The 21,255-nt window shown below is 37.9% G+C and overlaps 1 protein-coding gene across 1 annotated transcript in view; it reads right to left on the reverse strand.

The window, feature by feature from the left end:
- Positions 1-18,390: 18,390 nt before the first annotated feature.
- The window catches only part of LOC109408773 (activated Cdc42 kinase Ack), a 77,156-nt gene continuing 74,291 nt past the window's right edge, over positions 18,391-21,255 (reverse strand). The window contains exon 7 of the mRNA XM_062855231.1: positions 18,391-19,691. Coding sequence (XP_062711215.1) covers positions 19,598-19,691 — 94 coding nt within the window. The 3' untranslated portion in view covers positions 18,391-19,597. The remainder of the gene's footprint in view (positions 19,692-21,255) is intronic.

Consider the following 21,255-nt stretch of genomic DNA (forward strand, 5'->3'; position numbering starts at 1 on the left):
CAAAACAAATTTTAAGCGGGCACAACCACACAGCTTGTTCAATGTAAACATTATTGCGATTGACGTTTCACAAGCTTTTGCAGCAAGATGAAGTTGGGTAAGGTTTCTTGTGGCACAATTATGAAGCCTTGTCTGGAGTAAAACCAAACGGGCTATAGGGTGTCCCAGAAAGTATGGGCACAACTTTGCCGCTCTGCCATTTGGGAATGGATGCATAAACAAACTTTATTTTCACACATATCCTGCCTTAATATGTCAACATCAAATGCCAATCATTAAAATTTGCATTTCACACTTCGTTTGAATACGGTAGAACATTTCCTGAAAGACCTTTTAAAGCTTCTGCACAAATTGCTATATTTTTCAATAACATCGCTTAATCAATTGTTTTCTACGCATGAAATTAAGCTCGATAAAAATTTAAAAAAATATATACGTGTATTTCAACATGCGTATCTATTATACAACCCTAAGTTCGAATTGAAAACATATACTTTTGAACCTGAAAAATGAATTGAAACACCAAAATTGATATTTTTGAAAACCCGTTTTTCTAATAGTTGAGAACAAGCTTCTGAATATGTATCAAAACATGCAGAAAATTACATTTTAATTTCACTATAAGTTCAATAAATGCTCCAGCTTTATAAAGTGTAGATTGAATTGTTTTTATTCTCGACAAAACATGTTTTAAAACTCGAATGTCTGTGGGCATGTCTAATCCAGAAATAGAAAAGGCGAATTTTTCAGTTTTCTCAAAATTATGATTTATCCGTACGCACAGTCAAAACATATTTTTATAAAAAATTTCAATCAACCATCTGAGGAAACATGTTTTTGAATGTATCATGTGAAAAGAATTTGAAAAAAATGTTTCGAATTTAGATATTTGGCAAAACCGTAAAAAAGGAGTTTGTGCAGAAGTTTTAAGAGATGTTTTTCCATTTTAATCATTCTGCATATAGAAACCATTTTTAATGTATAAACTCTTCACAGTTATCAATCAAAATGCTCTGAATAATAATACAAAAATATACAAATTGTTGTTTGTTAGGAAAATGATTGTATTTTCGCTATACAAAGTTGTGCCCATACTTTCTGGGACACCCTATATTTAATATGCTATTTATATATAGCAGTGTGGCAGCGAGGACATCATCGGGACCAGTGGATATGGAGATCGGACGTTCAATTCCAAGTAGCGGCAAGTACTTTAATTATTCAATTTGAAAAGTGATAATTCCAGTTCCACATGTATTGCGTCACGATATCCATAACCTAATTATATTTAATCGTTTAATTTGGGGATGCCGTATAACTATTATTTAACAACTGCGAAAAGGCTGAAAAAGCGCCTTCTCAAGATGTTATTCAGTTAGTGGTTATATAGGAGCCGAGAAAAGAGCTATGACTAGGTGGCATAGAAGCTGCTCGCACAGCATATACATGTGGATTAAGTTCGCCAGATTCATTGGTATAGGGCTTGCATAGAAGCTTCCGTCCATATGTACAACACAGTAACTCAGCATCAAACCGTATTGAGGACGCTTGGTTGACGTTTACATTCACAATAAATGTCAGTTGGGCAGATTAAAAATTTTCAAACAGTTTGTACATTTTTTTTTGTAAATTTTTGCCGTATTTGTCTTAAGAACTCTCATAAATATTTTGCAAAATCAATGTTGATTTCTGTTAATAATTTCTTTCTGCAACACTTTGAAGATCGCTTACCTTAACGGTTTGGTTCTATTCTCACGAGGTCCATTAACACATTCCTTTACATACTCATGTTATATCCCTAGGAAGATTGCCATTCTTGGAAGATATCCTTCGATATTCTTGAGGGTTTCGCCTTTCTCGTACACCAAAGTGTACTGAAAGGCTATATATTCACTCAAAAAACGAATTTTCGATAGAAGGCTCGGAGGGTCAAGTCCCATATACCAATCAACTCAGTTCGACGAATTGAGATGATGTCTGTATGTGTGTATGTATGCCTGTGTACAAAAAGGTCACTCACTTTTAAGGCACTTCCCATTGGCCGGATTATAGCTCGAATCGAACCGGAATTTTATCGCATTGTTTGCTATTAGAAATGGTCCGGATCGGTCAAGGCGTTCCGGAGTTATGGCCATTTGAGTTATCCGGACCAGCACCGGTAGAACTGGCCACATATAAAACTGAAGTCCCCGACCGAGCCCCATCATGCGACACATCAAACTGCGGCGATTTTTGTAACTTTGAGCATGGTTGACAAATTTTGTGCGAATATTAACACAAGAGACCGAAAATTCTACGTCCAAAATTCAAGATGGCGGTCTAAAATCCAAAATGGTAGCTCCAAATTCAAGATGGCGGTCTAAAATCCAAGATGGCTCCTCCAATTCAAGATGGCGACTGTTTAATGGTGTTTTAGGCACTAAAACCATGTAACATGGGTATATTTTGTATGGGGAAGATGTCTGGAGTCCATGAATGGCAATCTGAGTATCCAAGATGGTGGCCTAAAATTCAAGATGGCGGCTGTTTAATGATGTTTTAGGCCCTAAAAACATTCAATATGGGTATATTTTGTATGGGGAAGATGTCTGGAGACCATAAATGGCGATCTGAGTATCCAAGATGGTAGCATAGCATAGCATAGCATAGCATGAATACTTGCACAAATCTTGGATGGAGTTGCAAAGTTGAATATTTCCATTGACATTGCTGATGTCGCTACTATCTACAATGTCATAGATTCACTCAGCTCCACACACCTGGCCAAGTCCTTGCAAGCATTTATAAATCCCTTCATCAACTTAGAAAGAGCCCAGAACTGAAGCATCTTCCAATAGATAAAAGGATGTTGAAAATAGCGATTTTTCAACTTACACTCCCGTTCAAAAGTTTGGGGTCACCCCCTCAAAAACATGTCATTTTTTTAGGCCCATATCTCCGCTAGTTTGCGTCCGATTTCAAAACCCTAGGTTTTATTCAAAAGATAATAAGTCAAAGAAACTTTGAACATGATTTAAAAGAAACTTTTTCAAAAAAAAATTGTATGTAAACTTAACCCAAAGTTGCCAAATTTTCTAAAAAATGAATATAAACTTACGGCAGTGTCGCTGGAAGTTGGGTCGACCAAATTTTAAGATGAGAGCGGTAATGTGACCCATTTTCTATTAGCTTTCAACTGCTTTTTACAGAACTTAGCTAAAAAATCTAGAAAAAAAGTTATTAAGTAAATTAATCTTTGATGTCATCGACCAAAAGTTTGGGGTCACCCCTCAAAATGCTGTATCGGCCAAAAGTTTGGGGCCACTTTCGTAAAACATGGAAAAGTGATTTGTTGATATCTTTGTCATCTTTCATTCAATTTTAATTCTTCTTGGCTTATTTGAAACAAAATGAATGATATTTACTGCATAGACATTGAACCAAACATATTTGTTGAAATTTACATACTAAAACTTAACGTAAAGTTGCCTCATTTTTTGAAGCATGGTAAAATGTGCTAACTTTACATAACATTTTTATATACAAAAATCGTTAAATACGTTAAGTTGAAGACATCAAATGAAAATTTAGTTAATTATCTTTGAAATGAGCCAAAAATAATTTAAATTGAACTATAGATGACGAAGATATCACCAAATCACTTTTCCATGTTTTACGGAAATGACCCCAAACTTTTGGCCGATACATCATATTGAGGGGTGACCCCAAACTTTTGGTCGATGACATCAAGGATTAATTTACTTAATAACTTTTTTTCTAGATTTTTAAGCTAAGTTCTGTAAAAAGCAGTTGAAAGCTAATAGAAAATGGGTCATATTACCGCTCTCATCTTAAAATTTGGTCGACCAACTTCCAGCGACACTGCCGTAAGTTTATATTCATTTTTTAGAAAATTTGGCAACTTTGGGTTGAGTTTACATACAATTTTTATTGAAAAAATTTCTTTTAAATCATGTTCAAAGTTTCTTTGACTTATTATCTTTTGAATGAAACCTAGGGTTTTGAAATCGGACGCAAATTAGCGGAGATATGGGCCTAAAAAAATTACATGTTTTTGAGGGGGTGACCCCAAACTTTTGAACGGGAGTGTATATGCAGTTATAAAGTAAATATACTGAAATAGAAGTATTTATAAATAAATAATATTGGAAAGATCTCACCAATTGTTGTGGGGTTTTTGTGGTTCATTGCCAATCATCTAATTGTCTTGATTAATGTTCTTCTCTGTAAAGAACAACACAATACTCAGCAAAGAACCACACAATACTGAACACTAAACACCCGCGCATCTATTGTTTTGATTTTCACTCGAGACAATAGCGAACGCGATCGATTATGCTGCCATACTCACCTCTACAGGAGTGATGCATGCACAGCCAAGAACAACACAATACTAAACACTCGGCGATCTGAGTATCCAAGATGGTGGCCTAAAATTCAAGATGGTAGCTCCAAATTCAAGATGGCGGCTGTATAACGGAGTTTTAGGCCCTAAACCATGCAATAAGGGTATATTTTGTATGGGGTGGATGTCCGGTGTCCAAAAATGGCGACCTGAACATTCCAGATGGCGTTCTAAAATTCAGGATGGTGGCTTCAAATTCAAGATGGAGGCTGTTTAAAGCAGTATTGTTGAGTTCCGAGAGAATCAGTGAGAGAACCTGATTATTTTTCTCTGTTTGAAACAACCGTTCCAATCGATGTGTTGGTACAGCCTACACACACTGCCACTGGGGAAATGAACACATTTGCACGTTTAATGGATAAGTTCATTCAGCCGCACCAACTGAACGAACAGTCCGGCAGCAAGGCCATGATAGACGAGTGCACCGATGAACTGAATTCATCGCGGTCCGAGAATTTTGACACTAGAGCGGGGTCGCTTCCAATCAGAAGTGAAAGATTTCCAATCAGAATTGAACAATTCTGATTGGGAACGACCCCGCTGTAGTGTCAAAATTCTCGGACCGCGATGAATTCAGTTCATCGGTGCACTCGTCTATTCTCTCACGCATTGATCGAAGTCGGTTGTAAACATTGCGGCGCTCAATCACTTTGCGATAATTTTCGCAAAAGATTGCTGAGTGCGTTCATTTTGATCGAATCAATACGACCCAAAAGTTCTTGTTGATGTAGCAATTAGGCAGCAACCGAAGGCATTTTTCACGTTTCCAATTGCATTCGAAGCACTCTATTTTCGCATTGGTGGAACTCTAACCAGTTGTATTTTGAATTATATTTCAAAAGTCGTGGGGATGTTTGATTAAATAAAGAAAGGAGGGGTTCCAAAAATGCCACTATATGTTCGTATAAGTCCACTCAGATGCACACCAGAATTTTCACTTGAATCCACCTGAATCCCGAGTGTCCCTAGAAGCCAAATATCAAATCATAAATTATAACACTTTTTCATTATTTACAATCGGTATAATTGACTGGCATCCGATCATTAAATTTACACCAACCCCAGCATCAGTCAAGAAGGCTCTCTGACGTCTGATGACCGGCACATATCATTCAAGTGTGCCCCAGCTACCAAGCATAAGTGGTGGCGTTGTAGGTTAAACGCTTTGTTCATCATTGATGACGTCAAACCCGAAATAAACGTGTCGTTGACCTGTTTTTATGTTGGCCTCTTAACCCAACATTGACCCATCCGTTTTCGACCTGACTTTGACCCGACATACGATATTTATTTAGTCATGCGGAATTTTGGTGCGCTTTGCTCAGCTAGTCACGTAAAAACAATTCTTTCAAATGACGAGGAATAGCCTGGATGCTCTGGTTGACTGAAATCATTCAAAGATGACTAGCAGCAAACATGAGTGAAAAAATTTGTTGGTTACTGATCAAATGGATAAGATAACTTTTTGCAATACTAAGGGGTGCTAAAAATAATACATGTTGTTCCTCGTATAAGAAAAAATCAGCATATTCGTAGTTCCGTGTCAAAACTTGAGCAAACCAAAGCTAATATCTTGTGAACAAAATGTTTGAAAATCAGCGTTTTCATGATCAATTATGAGCTACAGAGTGTATTTTAAGTGATATTAATTTTGAAAATCGGTCGATAAATGGCTGAACACTATGCTTCCGAAAATTATCAGACTGTGATAGAAATTGATTCGATCAAGACACAAAACATGAAGGACGCAATCGGATCGGAAAACGATAATGAATTACCGATTGGCATACACGACTCTATCAGTCCATAACAAATACATGCGATGATGACCACTCGTTAAAACGACAGCAGTTCAAGATCACTCAGTATTCATTCACAGCTTGAGTTGCTGTACCGGTTTTCAAACAGAAAGGTGATGCCAGACCTCTTTCCCTTGATTGAGTGGGGAAAGAGTGGTTACTGATCGGGTTTTGAACTAAGTGAAAACATCCTTGGTTTAAAGGAGTTTTAGACCCTAAAACCATGCAATATGGGTACATTTGTTATAGCGGTCTAAAATCCAAGATGGCGGCTCCAAAATCAAGATGGCGGTTGTTTAGTCGAGTTTTTGGCCTAGAACCATGCAATAAGAGTATATTTTTTATGGGCATGATGTCCGGAGTCCAAAAATGGTGACCTGATTATCCAAGATGGTAGCTTCAAATTCAAGATGGTGGTTGTAAAGTGGAGTTTTTAACTCTAAAACCATGCAATATGGTTATAATTTGTATGGGGAAGGTGTCCGGAGTCCAAAAATGGCAACCTGTATATCCAAGATAGCGGTCTAAAATACAAAATGGCGGCTCCAAATTCAAGATGGCGGCTGTATAACGTTGTTTTAGGCCCTAAAACCATGCAAGAAGGGTTTTATTTTGTATGGGGAAAATGTCCGGAGTCGAAAAATAGCAACCTGAATATCCAAGATAGCAGTCTAAAATTCAAAATGACGGCTTTAAATCAAGATGGAGGCTGTTTAATGGAGTTTTAGGCCCTAAAACTATGAAAAATAGGTATATTAGGTATAACGAAGATATTCAGAGTCCAAAAATGGCGACCACAATTTTCAAGAGGGCGATCTAAAATCCAAAATGGCGGCTCCAAGTTCAAGACGGTGGCTGTTTAAAGCAGTTTTAGACCCTAACTGTATCTAATATGGGTATATTTGGTATAGGGAAGATGTCCTGAGTCAAAAATGGCGACCGCAATATGCAAAATGTTGGCCCAAACACCAAGATGATGGCTCCAAATTCAAGATGGTGGCTGTTTAATGGCGTTTTAAGCTCTAAATCCGTGTCATATGGGTTTATTTGATATAGGGACGAGTTGTGGACTCCAAAAAATAGTGACCAGATGGTGGCTGTTCAATGGAGTTCTGGGCTCTAAAACCATGCAATATGGGTATATCTGATATGGGGAAGAAATGTTAAGTCTAAAAATAAAGACCAGAATAGATCAAGATCCAAAATTGCGGCTCAAAGTTCAAGATAGCGGCTTTTTGTTATGGTGAAATGGGAGAGCGTCCAGGTGCATTTTTGACTCGCATTTTTGAGAGTTCCGATCTCGTCATCCACAAAACGCCCGAAAACGAAAATGATACTCAATGTTTATCACGAGTGAGCAAGGCTACTCAATGCTTTTTCAGCTCTGTTTGTTGTTTAGATGACGAGATCCGTGCTTTCGGTATTTGCAGGGCAGCCACTGTGACGGTCATCTTAAGATTCGCTCATATATGTCCTTAAGACTTATAGGAGCAAACATCACAGCTACATAAACGATATGATTTCTGGTGCCATGTAATGGATTTTTGTTTAACGTATGAAAGTGCGATATTCATCTACATGTCACTTGAGTTTTGTTGAAATGTGTTTTCGAAAGCACGAGGAAGGCGCCATCACCGCTAGGTGGATTAATTAGGGTTTTTTTTTCAGAATTTTTCCAGCATATTTTCGATGAAACGGTTGAAAGCTTGAATCGCCTATCTGATAAGAGCTGATTCGTTTTACTGAATATTTTTTCGAATAAGAAATTTTCGAATTCTACGGTATAGGTTATGCTTGCACAACCAAATTCAAATTCATACAACTACAGCTGAAGAGTGCTCTTTATTTAATAATTTTACTTTTCTCAGAATACTCAGAAGAAGAGGTACCTAGGTTAGTTTCCGCCGAGTTTTTTGTGAGATCCATACTACCACCCTACCAAATATACTATTTAAATATATATTTATTTGTTATACCTTCAAAGAATGTTTAGGGGTCCGTAAACAAATACAAAACCACTGAAAAAAATCAGAAATTGAAAAAAAAATTACGAAAAATTAGTTTTTTTTTAGAGTTTTAATGATTTTTTTTTCTAATTATCTATCAGGGTAACCTCGTAAGTTATTTTTTGAAAATCTAAATTCAATTTAATTAGGTAACATGCTGTATCTTCGTACGATAAGCGAGGTTTTTTGATAGTATTGTACTTTTTACAACGGCGCGCGTCCTGAAGGCTTAAGAAGAAGCAGGCACTATTCTGTTCGAAGAATAATACGCCAAGAAGAAGAAACTAACGAAACCGTTTTGCACCTTAAATTCACCGTATACCATACAGCCTCCAAATCCAAAACGCAACAGAGTCATATTTGCCGATGGCGCAAACTCTCTTCGAAGCAGAGGTACGTTATACTCTTCAAAACAAACCAGCCTTGTTGAAAAGTTGGCAACAAATAAACTTTAAAGCGCGCACAAACAGTAGATGTAACAAAGTCAAAATGTGCATAACAGAGAGCGCGAGCAAAGCTAAATGAAAAACCATCCAAAAATAACTTCAAATTGAAGAGAGCTTCGTAATAAATATGTGCGTGCATGAGTAAAGACCAACGAAGAGGAACATCTTCGAGCATACAGCGCAGCGCCGTTGCCGAATGGATCGTTCACAACTTATTTATCATTGCCTTTCTCCATCAAGCGGTGCAGCGTCGTCGTAATGATATTTCACATTTCACGGCTATCGACACTGCTGCTGACGAGCGACAGGCCGCCGCGTGTCGGAAAAGCTAGCTGTCGGAAAATGCTCTTGATGAATTAGTTTCAAGTAAAGAGTCTACATTTATTTTGATATAACGTTCAAAGAAATATCCTTTGTTGTGAGATTGTTAACCGATAAATTGATTTGTTCATTGAGTTTTGTATTATATTTCTTATCAACAACAAAAAAATAGCTTCGACAATGCAATCAAAAGTCAATTTACAAATCGAAACTTGCACACACCCAAGCAAAAGCCGCGTTCAAGTTCAATTGCAACAGAGAACTGGACTGTAACTAATGGCGATCGTACCCATTCATCACTATACTTAACCATGAAGATACGATACCTAGGCTGACAGGGCTGGTAGCGGAAACGAATCTTAATAAAATGATTTACTTTAGTCATCCTAACGGTAGAAATGTGACACGAAAAAAAAAACGAAATGTCCAAGCACAGGCAAATTCTTTGCTTAGAGACCTTCGAACACTTCCACAAACATTACCTGAGAGTTTTCCCGGTCAATAGACCATTTTTGTGGCATGTGGCAGGCTCAAAGATGTTCTATGCCCAAACGATGTCAGCAAATTTACATTACGAAAAGATGCTGGACCGGCGCGGAGTCAAAACAGTTGAGTCTGCACCGCTCAGCTCCATACGAATCAGAAGCGGTAGCCATTAGACCATAAGACTACAAAACCTGTCATTACTGAGTGTATTTTCAGTAATATATCACAATCCGCGACTCGCTATCAGCCCTGTAATAGTAATGTAGCCTTACCTAGAGAAGCCGAGGTGGGAAAGTGCAAGGCAAGTATGCGTGCTTGTACACAGAGTTTAGGTCAAAACCGGCGCGCGGCAAGCTAAACAAAACAACCGAACCGCCCGAAAAAAAAAAGATCAAACGCGAGCGCGCACCTATCCGAAGAAGGTATTATCATCAGTCGCAAACCCGCACCACCGCACCCTCAATGCAATGGGCGGGCGTTGTTGTTGGTGAACTGTGCTGTTCAACCGCCCCTGGACTTGGCCCACCGCACAGCTCGCCAAGAAGCGCGCGCGGCGCAACATTTGTTCGCGATCGCGACTGCATCGTTGTTAATTTAATTGCTAACTCCGGTTTCGGTTTCGCGCGCTCTGCTGGACTTTTTGCACCATTTCAAGTAGGATGTACCTGCCCCTTCACAAATTGATGTACAGACACCATCAGTGGCCGCAATTTGAGCCTAAAAGTTCAGCTACTCTGCTGCGTTGAAAAGGTGTAAATGGAAGATCTTCAAGCATGATGTAATTGCGACGGGTACCGTTAAAGCTTTGAAAGCTTTTAAAGGCATACAAGGATACGTATTCGCGTTAATTGATATGCGGATGCGTTTGTCAGTGTTCCGTTCAAGAACTCATGTTTTTTTGTGAATAATGCCAAGACCAATTGAACGAGTTCATCTAATTTTAAAATTTAGAAGCCATGTTTTGAAACGAACAAAATAAACTAGAGTATGAATTTGAGACCTACAAAAAACATGTCTTAAGCAGAAAACTTCATAAAACAATAGTTTATTATTCTCCTTCCGTGAAGCCACATAAAACAATCAACCAGTCTTATCTTCTCCAAATCAGTTTGGTTACCCCGAACTGCTACTCATCAATTCCAGCTCCAACTCAGTTCCATTGACCTAACGCCCCTTCTCTAGAACCAGTGAAGCGTCTTGTTATCGTGTTTTCAAACTAGGTTCTATCTAGCAGCAAACACATGATGGTGTGCAGCCCATCGAATCGAGACAGTGTACTTGAATGGAATTTCAAGGCTATCCACTGGCTGACTGACTGGTCGTAGTTCCTTCTTCATTAGAATTTCATAGTAGAATGAAGTTGGTCAACCGCAAGAAACCAGAAGTTTGGAACAATCACTCATAATTAACAAGGTGTCATGTTTCGTGTGTTCTAGTTTGGACAAAAGGCCCATTAGGATGTGCCAAAAATGAAGCTGTGTAGGAATTTTTCACTGTCATATCGCACATAGGCGTAAATGGACTAAATTCCTGGCCATAATGGTGGATCACCAATCCGGAGACGTCGAGTTCGATTCCCTTGCCTCACTGTATACAAATTAATTCATGCGATTGCAGGTAAAGAAAGCCCAATTATTAAACGGTGGAAGTGCTCAAAGAACACCAAGTTGAAGATAAGGCAGACCAAATTCCAGTGGGAACGTAGATCCACAAAGAAGAAGAAGAAGATCGCATCGATTTGAATGACAACGACGGACGGCAGCTCGCCTATAAGCCAATGAAGTTTTTACTCTAGTGATCGTGCAAGTATCGAACGATTTCAATCACCTTTCAAGCGACGAACCTTTTATTTTGCTTTGAAATTAACACATATCCGCTTAGCGTCCTATAAATAGGACAGTCCTTTTGATGTGAATATCTCCAGAATTATGCACAATTTTAGAATACTATTTATGTAAAATGTGTATAACATCATAACACAATGTGTTATAAACTTGATAGATTTTTCTAATCGGGATGGCCCAGTTAAACGATGTGATGCTATATAGTGAACCGATTTGGCTGTAAATTTGAAAGTCGCCATGGATTTACGTGAATTTTGATTTGTATTTAAATGGTTGAGTTCTGTTACAGATATACGAAACGACAAAATAATAGGACCACTTCAGATTGCCATTACGCAAGGATATATGAGAGTATCTGATACTTGATGATTGATAAACAGGTACCAAAATTAAGGATGCCATTCAAACTTGGGGGCATTTTTATTGAACTGACCACAAATAATGATCATAAAAATCTGGTGTTAGAGTTTTGTCGCATCGTATATCTGTAACTTTGGAAATAGTGAACAGAACTCAATCCATTCAATACATGTCAAAATTTCCGTAATTACATGTCGGCTGTCAGAATTTCATCCAAATCGGTTTGCTAAAAACGGAGTACCATATCGTCAAACTTGGTCATTTTGCATGAAATAGGACCGGTGGTCTTATTGTTTTGTATGAATTAGGACCGGTGGTCTTATTGTTTTGTCCGACTATGTATGTATGTGTGTATGTAGTGTATGTTCCGGCATAACTATGGAATGCGTCAAGAAATTTCAATCAAATTTAACATACACTTTCCTTAGGATGTGGAGGTGGTAGTAGGGGTACTGGAATTCAAGATGGCGGCTTAGGTTCCAAGATGGTGGTCAAAACTCTAGAATGTTTGCTATTTAACGGCAATGCTGCTTCGGATACTATGCAATATGGATATCTAAGTATCGATCGGGCTTCATGAGTAGAATTCAAAAATGAATATCCGACTCCATTTAGAAATCCACCCAGTCAACACAAAATCTTATGATGTTGAATAGGATGCTAAACTGGAGGCCATATGCGTACCTGTTCCCATTTAACCGCGTATATCGCCTCCACTTTAGCATCCTATCCAACATCATATGTGTTGGCTGGGCAAGATGGCGGCCATGAAGTTGTAGTTTGAGCTATAATACCATGCAATATGGGTGTCTATCGTTAGGGCTTGATTAGTAGAAGTCAAAATCGATATTTAACGCTACAGTCAGGTCTTTTTTTACGCGGTCACGTAAATGAAAACTCCACACAAAAAACATTTCATCATCTTATTTTTGCTTGATTCGTCGAGAAATGATGTGACTTTTTTTCGCGGTTTTTGGAATTTTCAACTGGCTGTATTTTGAAATCCAAGATGGCGGACCATATCCAAGATGGCGGCTATGGAATGGTAGTTTGAGCTATGATACCATACAATGACTCCGAATTCCATTACCCCGAATGACACTACCCCGAATTCCATTACCCCGAATGACCCATTTCCCCGAATTCCATTACCCCGAATGACCCATTACCCCGAATATTGTTTTTCTGAATTATAAATTTCGTATTTTCCAATACGAAGGAAAATCATTATGTTCATCCCGGAACGAACTAGTTCGGTCGATAAAATTTTATTCTGTCTATTTTTTGCGGTGAGAATACCCAAGCATATGAAGCTCCTGAGTCCCTTTGAGCAGATCTCTTACCACTTACCAGTATGTTTAAAAGAACAGGCAATAACAAAAAGAAGGAAAAAATCTCTACTGAATAATTAGTTTCGGATCATATGGACGAAAGAAATAAACTAATGTGATCATGTCACTTTTCCATATAACAGTATAACTTGAAAGAACAGCCGATGATTAAAAGAAGGAAAAATCTATATATATATAAAAATGAGTTTGAAGTTCCTTTGAGGCAACAAAACTCAAGAACGGATGAACCGATCAGCATGACTCTTGCACGGTTCGGTTCGTATTCGTGGTGGCTGTGTTTATATGTAAAAAAAGTTAGGAAAATGAACCAAAAATGTAAGAAGTAGACAAAATGCGGATTTTTTATGATCTGGGAAGGAAATCAGCACGATCGAATTGAAACCAATCTAGAGTGCGGTGCTTGAATTAGCTCAAAAGCTGTCAAACATCCACAAGATTGGCAAGACAGAGTTTGCCGGGACAGCTAGTCTCTGATAAAAATAATAACAGTTGCGACGCCAACAAATTGCTTAAATTAATGATTAAAAAGAATAGCCTATGTTTGAAAGAAGGATATATATGTGACTAGCTGTCCCGGCAAACTTTGTCTTGCCAGGTTGAAGTGGTTTGATAACTGTGGAGGTCATTTTAGCACAGCACTCTAGATTGGTTTCATTTCGATCCTGTTGAATTTCTTCTCGATTCATGAAAAATCATTACTTTCACAGTTGTTCTACTTTTTAGTTGATTTTCGTAACTTTTTATTACATATAAACACAGCCACCACGAATACGAATCGAACCGTGCAAGAGTCATGCTGATTAGTTCAGCCGTTCGTGACTTTTGTTGCCTCAAAGGGACTTCAAACTCAGTTTTATATATAGATAGATGACCACATAGTAGTTAGAATGTCCTTGAATGAAAGTTCTTTGGTAGTAAGGTCAGAAAGAACTACATATGCTCAGAGAAGGAACATTTTTGTTGAAAATGTGGTGAAACACTTGGTGTACCGATAACTACCCATGGCGGGTCCCGAGGTAGACTTGTGGATAAATAATTCGCATATTGGGCCATTCGGGGAAATGGGTCATTTGGGGTAATGGATCATTCGGGGTAATGGAATTCGGGGTAATGGAATTCGGGGAAATGTCCTAAAGCCCCATACAATATGGGTATCTATCAACTGGATTTCATACACCACAATGCGCTGCTGAAGATCAACGAATAAACCCTCATATCCCATCCTCTCCCAAAAAAAGATTTGTTCTCCCTAACCTCGACTAAACCGCAAGTTTTACGGTTCCCCGAAATTTTTTAAAATAAAGTAGTAATTTAAGTAAAAATATGTATATTTAGTGAACCAACAAAAGTGAACTCGGCTCCGTTATGCCTAATGGCGCATGAGCCTTAAATAAAGTATTAATTTAAAAAAAAAATAAAAATAAACTGGACTTTATGAGTAAAGTCAAAAATCGATATTTAACGTCATTTAGAAATCCAAGATGGCGAACCATATATTCTAGATGGCGGCCACGGAATGGTAGTTTGAGCTATGATACCATGCAATATGGGTATCTATTGATCGCACTTCATGAGTAGAACTAAAAATTGAATATCCGACGCCATTTTGAAATCCAAGAAATCGGACCATATTCAAGATGGTAGCAACAGAATCGATCGGGCTTGATCAGTAAAAGGAGGGTGAGATAGAGGGTCGGAGTAGATGGTAGGGTAGCGGATAGGGTAAACGGTGGAGCAGACGGTCGGGTAGAGGGTTTGGATGATGGATAGAGTAGAGGGGGTGGAGTAAAAGGTTAGAATAGAGGGTAGGGTAGACGGCGGTACGATTAAGCACAATATAGAGAGTATGGTGAAGGTATAGAGTAGAGGGTACCGTAAAACGGGGTATCATTGATCAGCGGGGTAACATTGATCGACTTGACCGACCTCATGAAATGTTCAAACAAGCATTTTACATTGAATCAGTTTCTACTCACGAATGATATATCGTTATCTGCCATCATTTACCTATTAAATGACATGTAATTCATAAAAATTGAATTTCATAAACATTGGAATAGTTCGATTTTTCCATAACTGTGTTTTGTAACTCAATCAGATACATTGTCAAACATTCATGCTTGGCGTGAATACAAGATACAATATGAGTTTCGAAATCACTGTATTACTTCAATATGACATCCTAGAGTTGGATTTAATAAACGAAACTTTTACAAAAATACGCTTTTTCAATGAAATATACGATTTTTTTAAAAGTAAGCTATCAATTCCTAAAGCCTTTGCCTACTTTTAGGCGTTATTCGCGATTAGGAGGATTTTAATCCTAAAATAACTCAAAAAGTACATAACTTGTTAAAATTTGGACAACATATTCGAAATTAGCGACCCCAAATTTAGTTAATAAGGGTATTTTCAACACAAACGAACATTGATCACTGACATGATCAATGTTACCCCAAATCAACCAAATAAAAAATTGGATTGAAAAGTCTATTTAAACATGTTTTAAAGTTTTACAATACTTTTTCAATTAGCTTAACACATACTCAGAGGGCCAGTACTTGTTTTAAAAATATAAAACATGTAACGTTTGCTTTAACAAGTGAATTATTCAAAAAAGATCGAAAATTCTGATCAATGTTACCCCGGATTACGGTACAGTAAAGGATAAGGCAGTGGTTATGGTAGAGGATACACACTTAGATAAAATCACCGACTTCGGTAATATTTTACCGAAATCTCAACCGTTAAGTTTTTTACCGGAAAAATTCGGTGACGTTTACCGAACTTCGTTAAAATCTGACAGATAAACGATAACATTTTAACGAAATTTGGTAATGTTTACAGAATTTCGGTAAAAAACCATTACCGAACGCTCAGCAGTTGAAATTTCGGTAATTATTACCGAACGCGACTAGCTGTGTAAGGTAAAGGGTAGGGCAGATGGTAGGATTGAAGGTTATGAAAGAGCGTAGGATAGAGGGTTGGAAAAGAGGGCAGAGAAGACCGTAAAGTAGAGGCTAGAGTGTAGGGTGAAGAATTGAGATGAGATTAGATGAGACGAGGTTTTTTTTTCGAGATACCTTCAGTAATTCTTTCTGGGATATCTTCAGGAATTCCTTTCGTGAATCTTCCCAGATTTCCTCCAAAGATTCCTTCAGATATTGCTTCCGGAATTGCTGTACGGATTGGCCCGCAGTAGCCCGGAGTTCTCTTCAGGGATTTTTGCAGAGGTTGCTTAAGAAAATCCTGAAAGGATTCATTTAGTAAATCTTTTCCGCATTCCTTCAGGGATTCGTGCTGGAATTCCTTTAAAAATTCCTTCCAGGATTCCTGTTGTGATTCCTTAAGGGATTCCTCCCAAAAAAAAATATGAAAAAATATAGATTTCTGCCGATATTTTTTTTTATCAGGCAATCGTAGATTATAGTAACATCTTCTATGGTTCTTACAGGAATTCCTGCTCAGCTTCCAGACGGCATTCCTGTCATGATCCCTCTAAAGATTTTATCAGGTATTCGTTACGGTATTCCTTCAGGAAAAACTTCAGAGATTTCTGCCAGAATTGATTCAGAAAATCCTAAAAGGATTCTTTCGGAAATTTTAGCCAGCATTCCTTCATGAATTTCTGCTGGAATTACTTCACAGATTCATCTTAGTCTACTTTCAAAGTGTTCTGCTGAAATTAATTCAGAGAATCCTAATGGAATTCTTTGTACGAGCCGGGATCCTTGCTGGCATCACGGGAGTTTTTCAGGCATTTCTCTCGGGATTTACACAGCAATTCCTTCCGGGATTTCTTCTGTGTTTATTTCAGGGATTGCTACCAAGCTTTAAGCTGAGATTCCTTTCAGAATTCTTCCAAACATACCTTTCAGAATTCCTTTAGTAAATCCTCCCGGCATTCCTTCAGGAATTTTTACCGGGATTGTTTTGGAAAATCTTGAAAGGTTTCTTCCAAGTGTTCTAGTAAGCATTCCTTAGGGATTACTGCTGGAGTTCCTTCGAAGATCCCTTCTGAGATTTCTTAAAGGATGCCTTTAGAGGTTCCTGCTAGGATTGCTCCAGGAATTCCAACTTGTACGCTTTCAATGATTTCTGTGAATCTTGAAAATATTGCGGGATTCTTTTAGATATTCATGCCAGATTTCCTGCCAAGGTTCCTCATTTTTTGACATTCCTCCCGGGATTTCTTCAATTGTTCAGGGAGTCCTGTAACTTTCCAAGATCTACCAGTATTCAAAATAGTCCTGAAGCGTTTCAGCTTAATTTCAAAATAAAGCCATCAAGGAATTATTAGAAATTTTCTTCCGAAAGGTTGGCTGCCAACTCTCTTCGAAGAACTATTAAAACTAACTCCATGAGTTCTGAAGAAACTTATTCCAGAAATGCAAGCAATGACTCTATATATTTCTCCAAAATTTGTATAGAATTTGTAAGAACTTTGTATTGATCAAACTCAAACTAGTTTCAATAAAATTCCTTACTTTCAAAAATTCCCTGATAATTCTAGGTTTGTTTTCCAGGGTAAATTAAATTTCCTGATAATTCCAGGTTTTTTTACAGGTAGTAGACACCCTGTATGAAATTATCAAAAAGACCAAGAACACGAAAATTCAGACGTATACTCAACTAAGACTTTCTTCAAGAGTTTTGCAAATTTTCCAAAAAAAAGGTAATCCTGTAGTTTCTTATTGCCAAATTTTACCCTTCCACAAGCAACACCTAAATTCCCATGCCACCTAGGCCTGAGAGGTGGTTGAGGTGTCTATACGCTTCTTAGGTTTCCAACTAATCTTCCTTTCCCATCTCTCAGCTGTCGTAAAGACGTGACCAGGACAGCACACGACCGTTGGGGGATTGCATCAATCTTGTCTAAGAGTCAGAGATTAGCCCCAAATCTCTGTGCTTTAATGAAGGACGGCAAGGATGCAATACTCATAAAAGCGGTCTAGGACTAGCATCTAGAATTTTGAGAGACTTACTTAATGCTAATGGAAATGTTTCATGAAGTTGCGAATGAAATAATTAAACTTTGCCTTGGTGGTTTAGCAAAGTTTACGCAGGATAAAATTTACGCAGTGGTTTACGCTATTTAGTGAATTCCCCTAATATAAAGTATACGAATATAAAATTAGTTTTTGTGGATTCACGCAAAATAGCACGCCCCTATTTTAATAGTGAATTCTTCACATCTGAAAAAAGTTATTTTGCACTCTGTGATATGATAGGAGTTGCTAGTTTATTTTCGAGGATGTAACTTTTTATGGGTCATTCATCCCGTATATGATGGAAGTAAAAAAATACAATAAAATCAAAGCAAGGAATTCGGATACTGTTTATGCTCAACCAAGACGTATCAAACCTGGTATCAGTTATAAAATATTCTTGTATTTTTGCTATGTATTTCGGAGCATTTACTTCGTAACATGTAAATAGACTATTTCCGGTCAACCGGCTTTTTTCTTTAGTTCTCATTCCGCTAATCAATCATGTTTCAAGGAGATTTTGATCACTTCATTTTGGCATACATCTGATCCGATGATCGTTCTATTCAATGAATGATACTTGCGATACGATGATGGGAAGCTACCGCTCAGCTTGTTCCCATTCAATACAACAAGTGGACTTTTAAACGTTTTAAGTGGACTACTATTAGGTAGAGGCATACTTTGTGTGTGTAGCGGTCTTCAATTAAAAACCTTTCCTGGTTCTAACTGTTCTAATTTGGTTTGCACCACCGTAACTGGAATCAACAACAATTTCCTTCATTGCCAACAACGAACGCATTGGAAACCATATGCAGCAGACCTAGCTAATTTTGTTTTAAATCGCGGTCAATAAAGATTAAAAGCTCTTCCAAATCGTTATCTCCCTTTTGAGGGTGCCTGATACTTCATATCTTTTTTTCTTCTGCGTTTTGAGCAGCTCATTCCCACCACAGACGGACAATGATGATTGATGAGAAAAGTGAGTTCGTTTGCTCTGCCTGATCGTTTGTTTTGAGGGTTATAAATACCTGAATGCGCCTCTTCAAAAGAAGTGGCGGGTGTCGGTTAGCATTTCAATTAATAAGTCGTTATTATGTGCATTCTTACTGAAGTATGCATAAGTTGATGAGAAGGGTGTGAGAGAGAGCTTGAGAATTGTTTTGAGTTCATTTTAATGGAGATTCCTGTTTCAGGGTTTCACTGGAGCAATTAACGATATCAATCTTTTATTAATATCGTGCAATGAACTTATCGAAAACTATAGAACTATTCATTCGGAAGATTGCTTCACGATCTGGAGATTACGATTATTTGTACAGTGATAACAGATTATTCAAATCCTTGGAATACTATGTCAATATAAATATCTATACATTTGCCAAGTAGTAAACAGTGCTGGATTGTAATACTCAACGGATTGGGTCGATGGGCCGCCGCCAGTGGTTTCCCACCGACGACGACGACGGTTTCAGTGTTCGTTGTGTAAAACTTAAAGATGATTCTTACCTATAAAAAGAAGCTACATACATCGAAAGCACGACGCGCCATAAAACACCGTGTGACTGGCAGACAGGCAGGCGGAAGCGATTAAGTCTCCAGCAGTATCGATGCGGCCAGCTGCACACTCCAGCCCGTTTTCAGCAGTGCCTCCTCGCACTTAGTTCGGTTGGCCACGCCAAGCCTGCAAATGGAAAATGTGAAAAAAGAAATAATTTTTTATCAATACTAGCAATAACAGTGCTTTATTCTATTTTATTTTTTTCAAAAATTATTCTATTGGATAAAAATAATCTATTGGATTAGATAAAAATAGAAAGATTTCCAAACAAACTTCAAGTTTCTTGAGCAACCCTAAAATTCTACTAAAATTGTGTTAATGATTTGCATAATTTTTTTTTTAATTTATCCTAAGGCAACACGTACTTTTGTTAGATTAACGGAATAACAACGGTTCAATTATGGAATGACTATACTATAGATCTCAAGGCCTTTACTTGTGGAAGTTCTTGGAGGTCCTAGATCATTTTTGGAAATTATTGCTCTACAGAGCAATGCTCTCTGGACCTGTAGAACACTACAATGTGGTAACAATCCATTGATAACGCCTGTAAATCTTCAGGTATTTACTCGTGGAAGTTCTTGGAAGACCTAGAACATCTATGGAAATTAGTTCCTTATAGAAAAATGGTTCATGGACCTGTAGGATGTTACGAAGTTTTAGAAATGTAACAACAATCCATTGATTACGTTTGTAGATCTCAAGGCCTTTACTTGTGGAAGTTCTTGGAGGTCCTAGATCATCTTTGGAAATTATTTCTCTACAGAACTATGCTCTATGGACCTGTAGGGCGCTACTCTGTATCAGTTATTTGGCAACAATTCATTGATAACGCTTGTAGATGTTCAGTTCTTTACTCGTGGAAGTTCTTGGAGGACGTGGAAGTTTTTGGAGGTCCTAGATATTAGAATAACTAGCCACAGAAGTCCAATGTCGCGACTGTTCGTGTTTGCCACGCCCTTACAGCGTCAGTAGCGGTACTAGAAGTGTAAAATAAATTTTGTTTACCAAAACAAATGATGCTCTTTAAGCTGGACACCTCAAAACAATCAATTGTTGCAATAAAAGTTATTGATTTAATTAAATTGGAAAAGTGACTACAGCGCCATTGGAGTTCTAGTGTATTTCTATTTCCTAGATCATCTATGGAAGTAAGTTCTTCCCAGAAAAATATTTCATGGACCAGTAGGATGTTACAACGTATCGGTAATGCAACAAAAAAACATTGATTACGCATGTAGATCTTCAGGCCTTTACTCAAGGCCGTTCATGGAGGACCTAGATCATCTTTGGAAAGTAGTTCTCTACAAAACCATGCTCCATCGATCTTTAGCATGTTGCATCGTAACAGTCATGTAAGAACAATCCATTGAGTACGCTTGCAGATATCAAGGCCTTAACTCGCGGTAGTTCATGGAAGACTAGACCTTTGGAAATTAAAACTCTTCAGTACAAAGCTCAATGGACCTCTGGGATGTTACAACGCATCGGTAATGAAGCAAGAAACCGTTGGCTATGTTTGTAGATCTTCAGGCCTTTACTCGCGGAAGTTGTTGGAGATCCAAATTGGAGGTCATGTTTTAAAATTATTTATTTACAGAACAATGCTCCATACACCTGTAGGATGTTAGGATGTTGCACCGTATCAGTAATGCAACAACAATCAATCGATTAACCTCGTAGATAT

Source organism: Aedes albopictus, chromosome 3 (assembly GCF_035046485.1).
Source record: "Aedes albopictus strain Foshan chromosome 3, AalbF5, whole genome shotgun sequence".
NCBI lineage: Eukaryota > Metazoa > Arthropoda > Insecta > Diptera > Culicidae > Aedes > Aedes albopictus.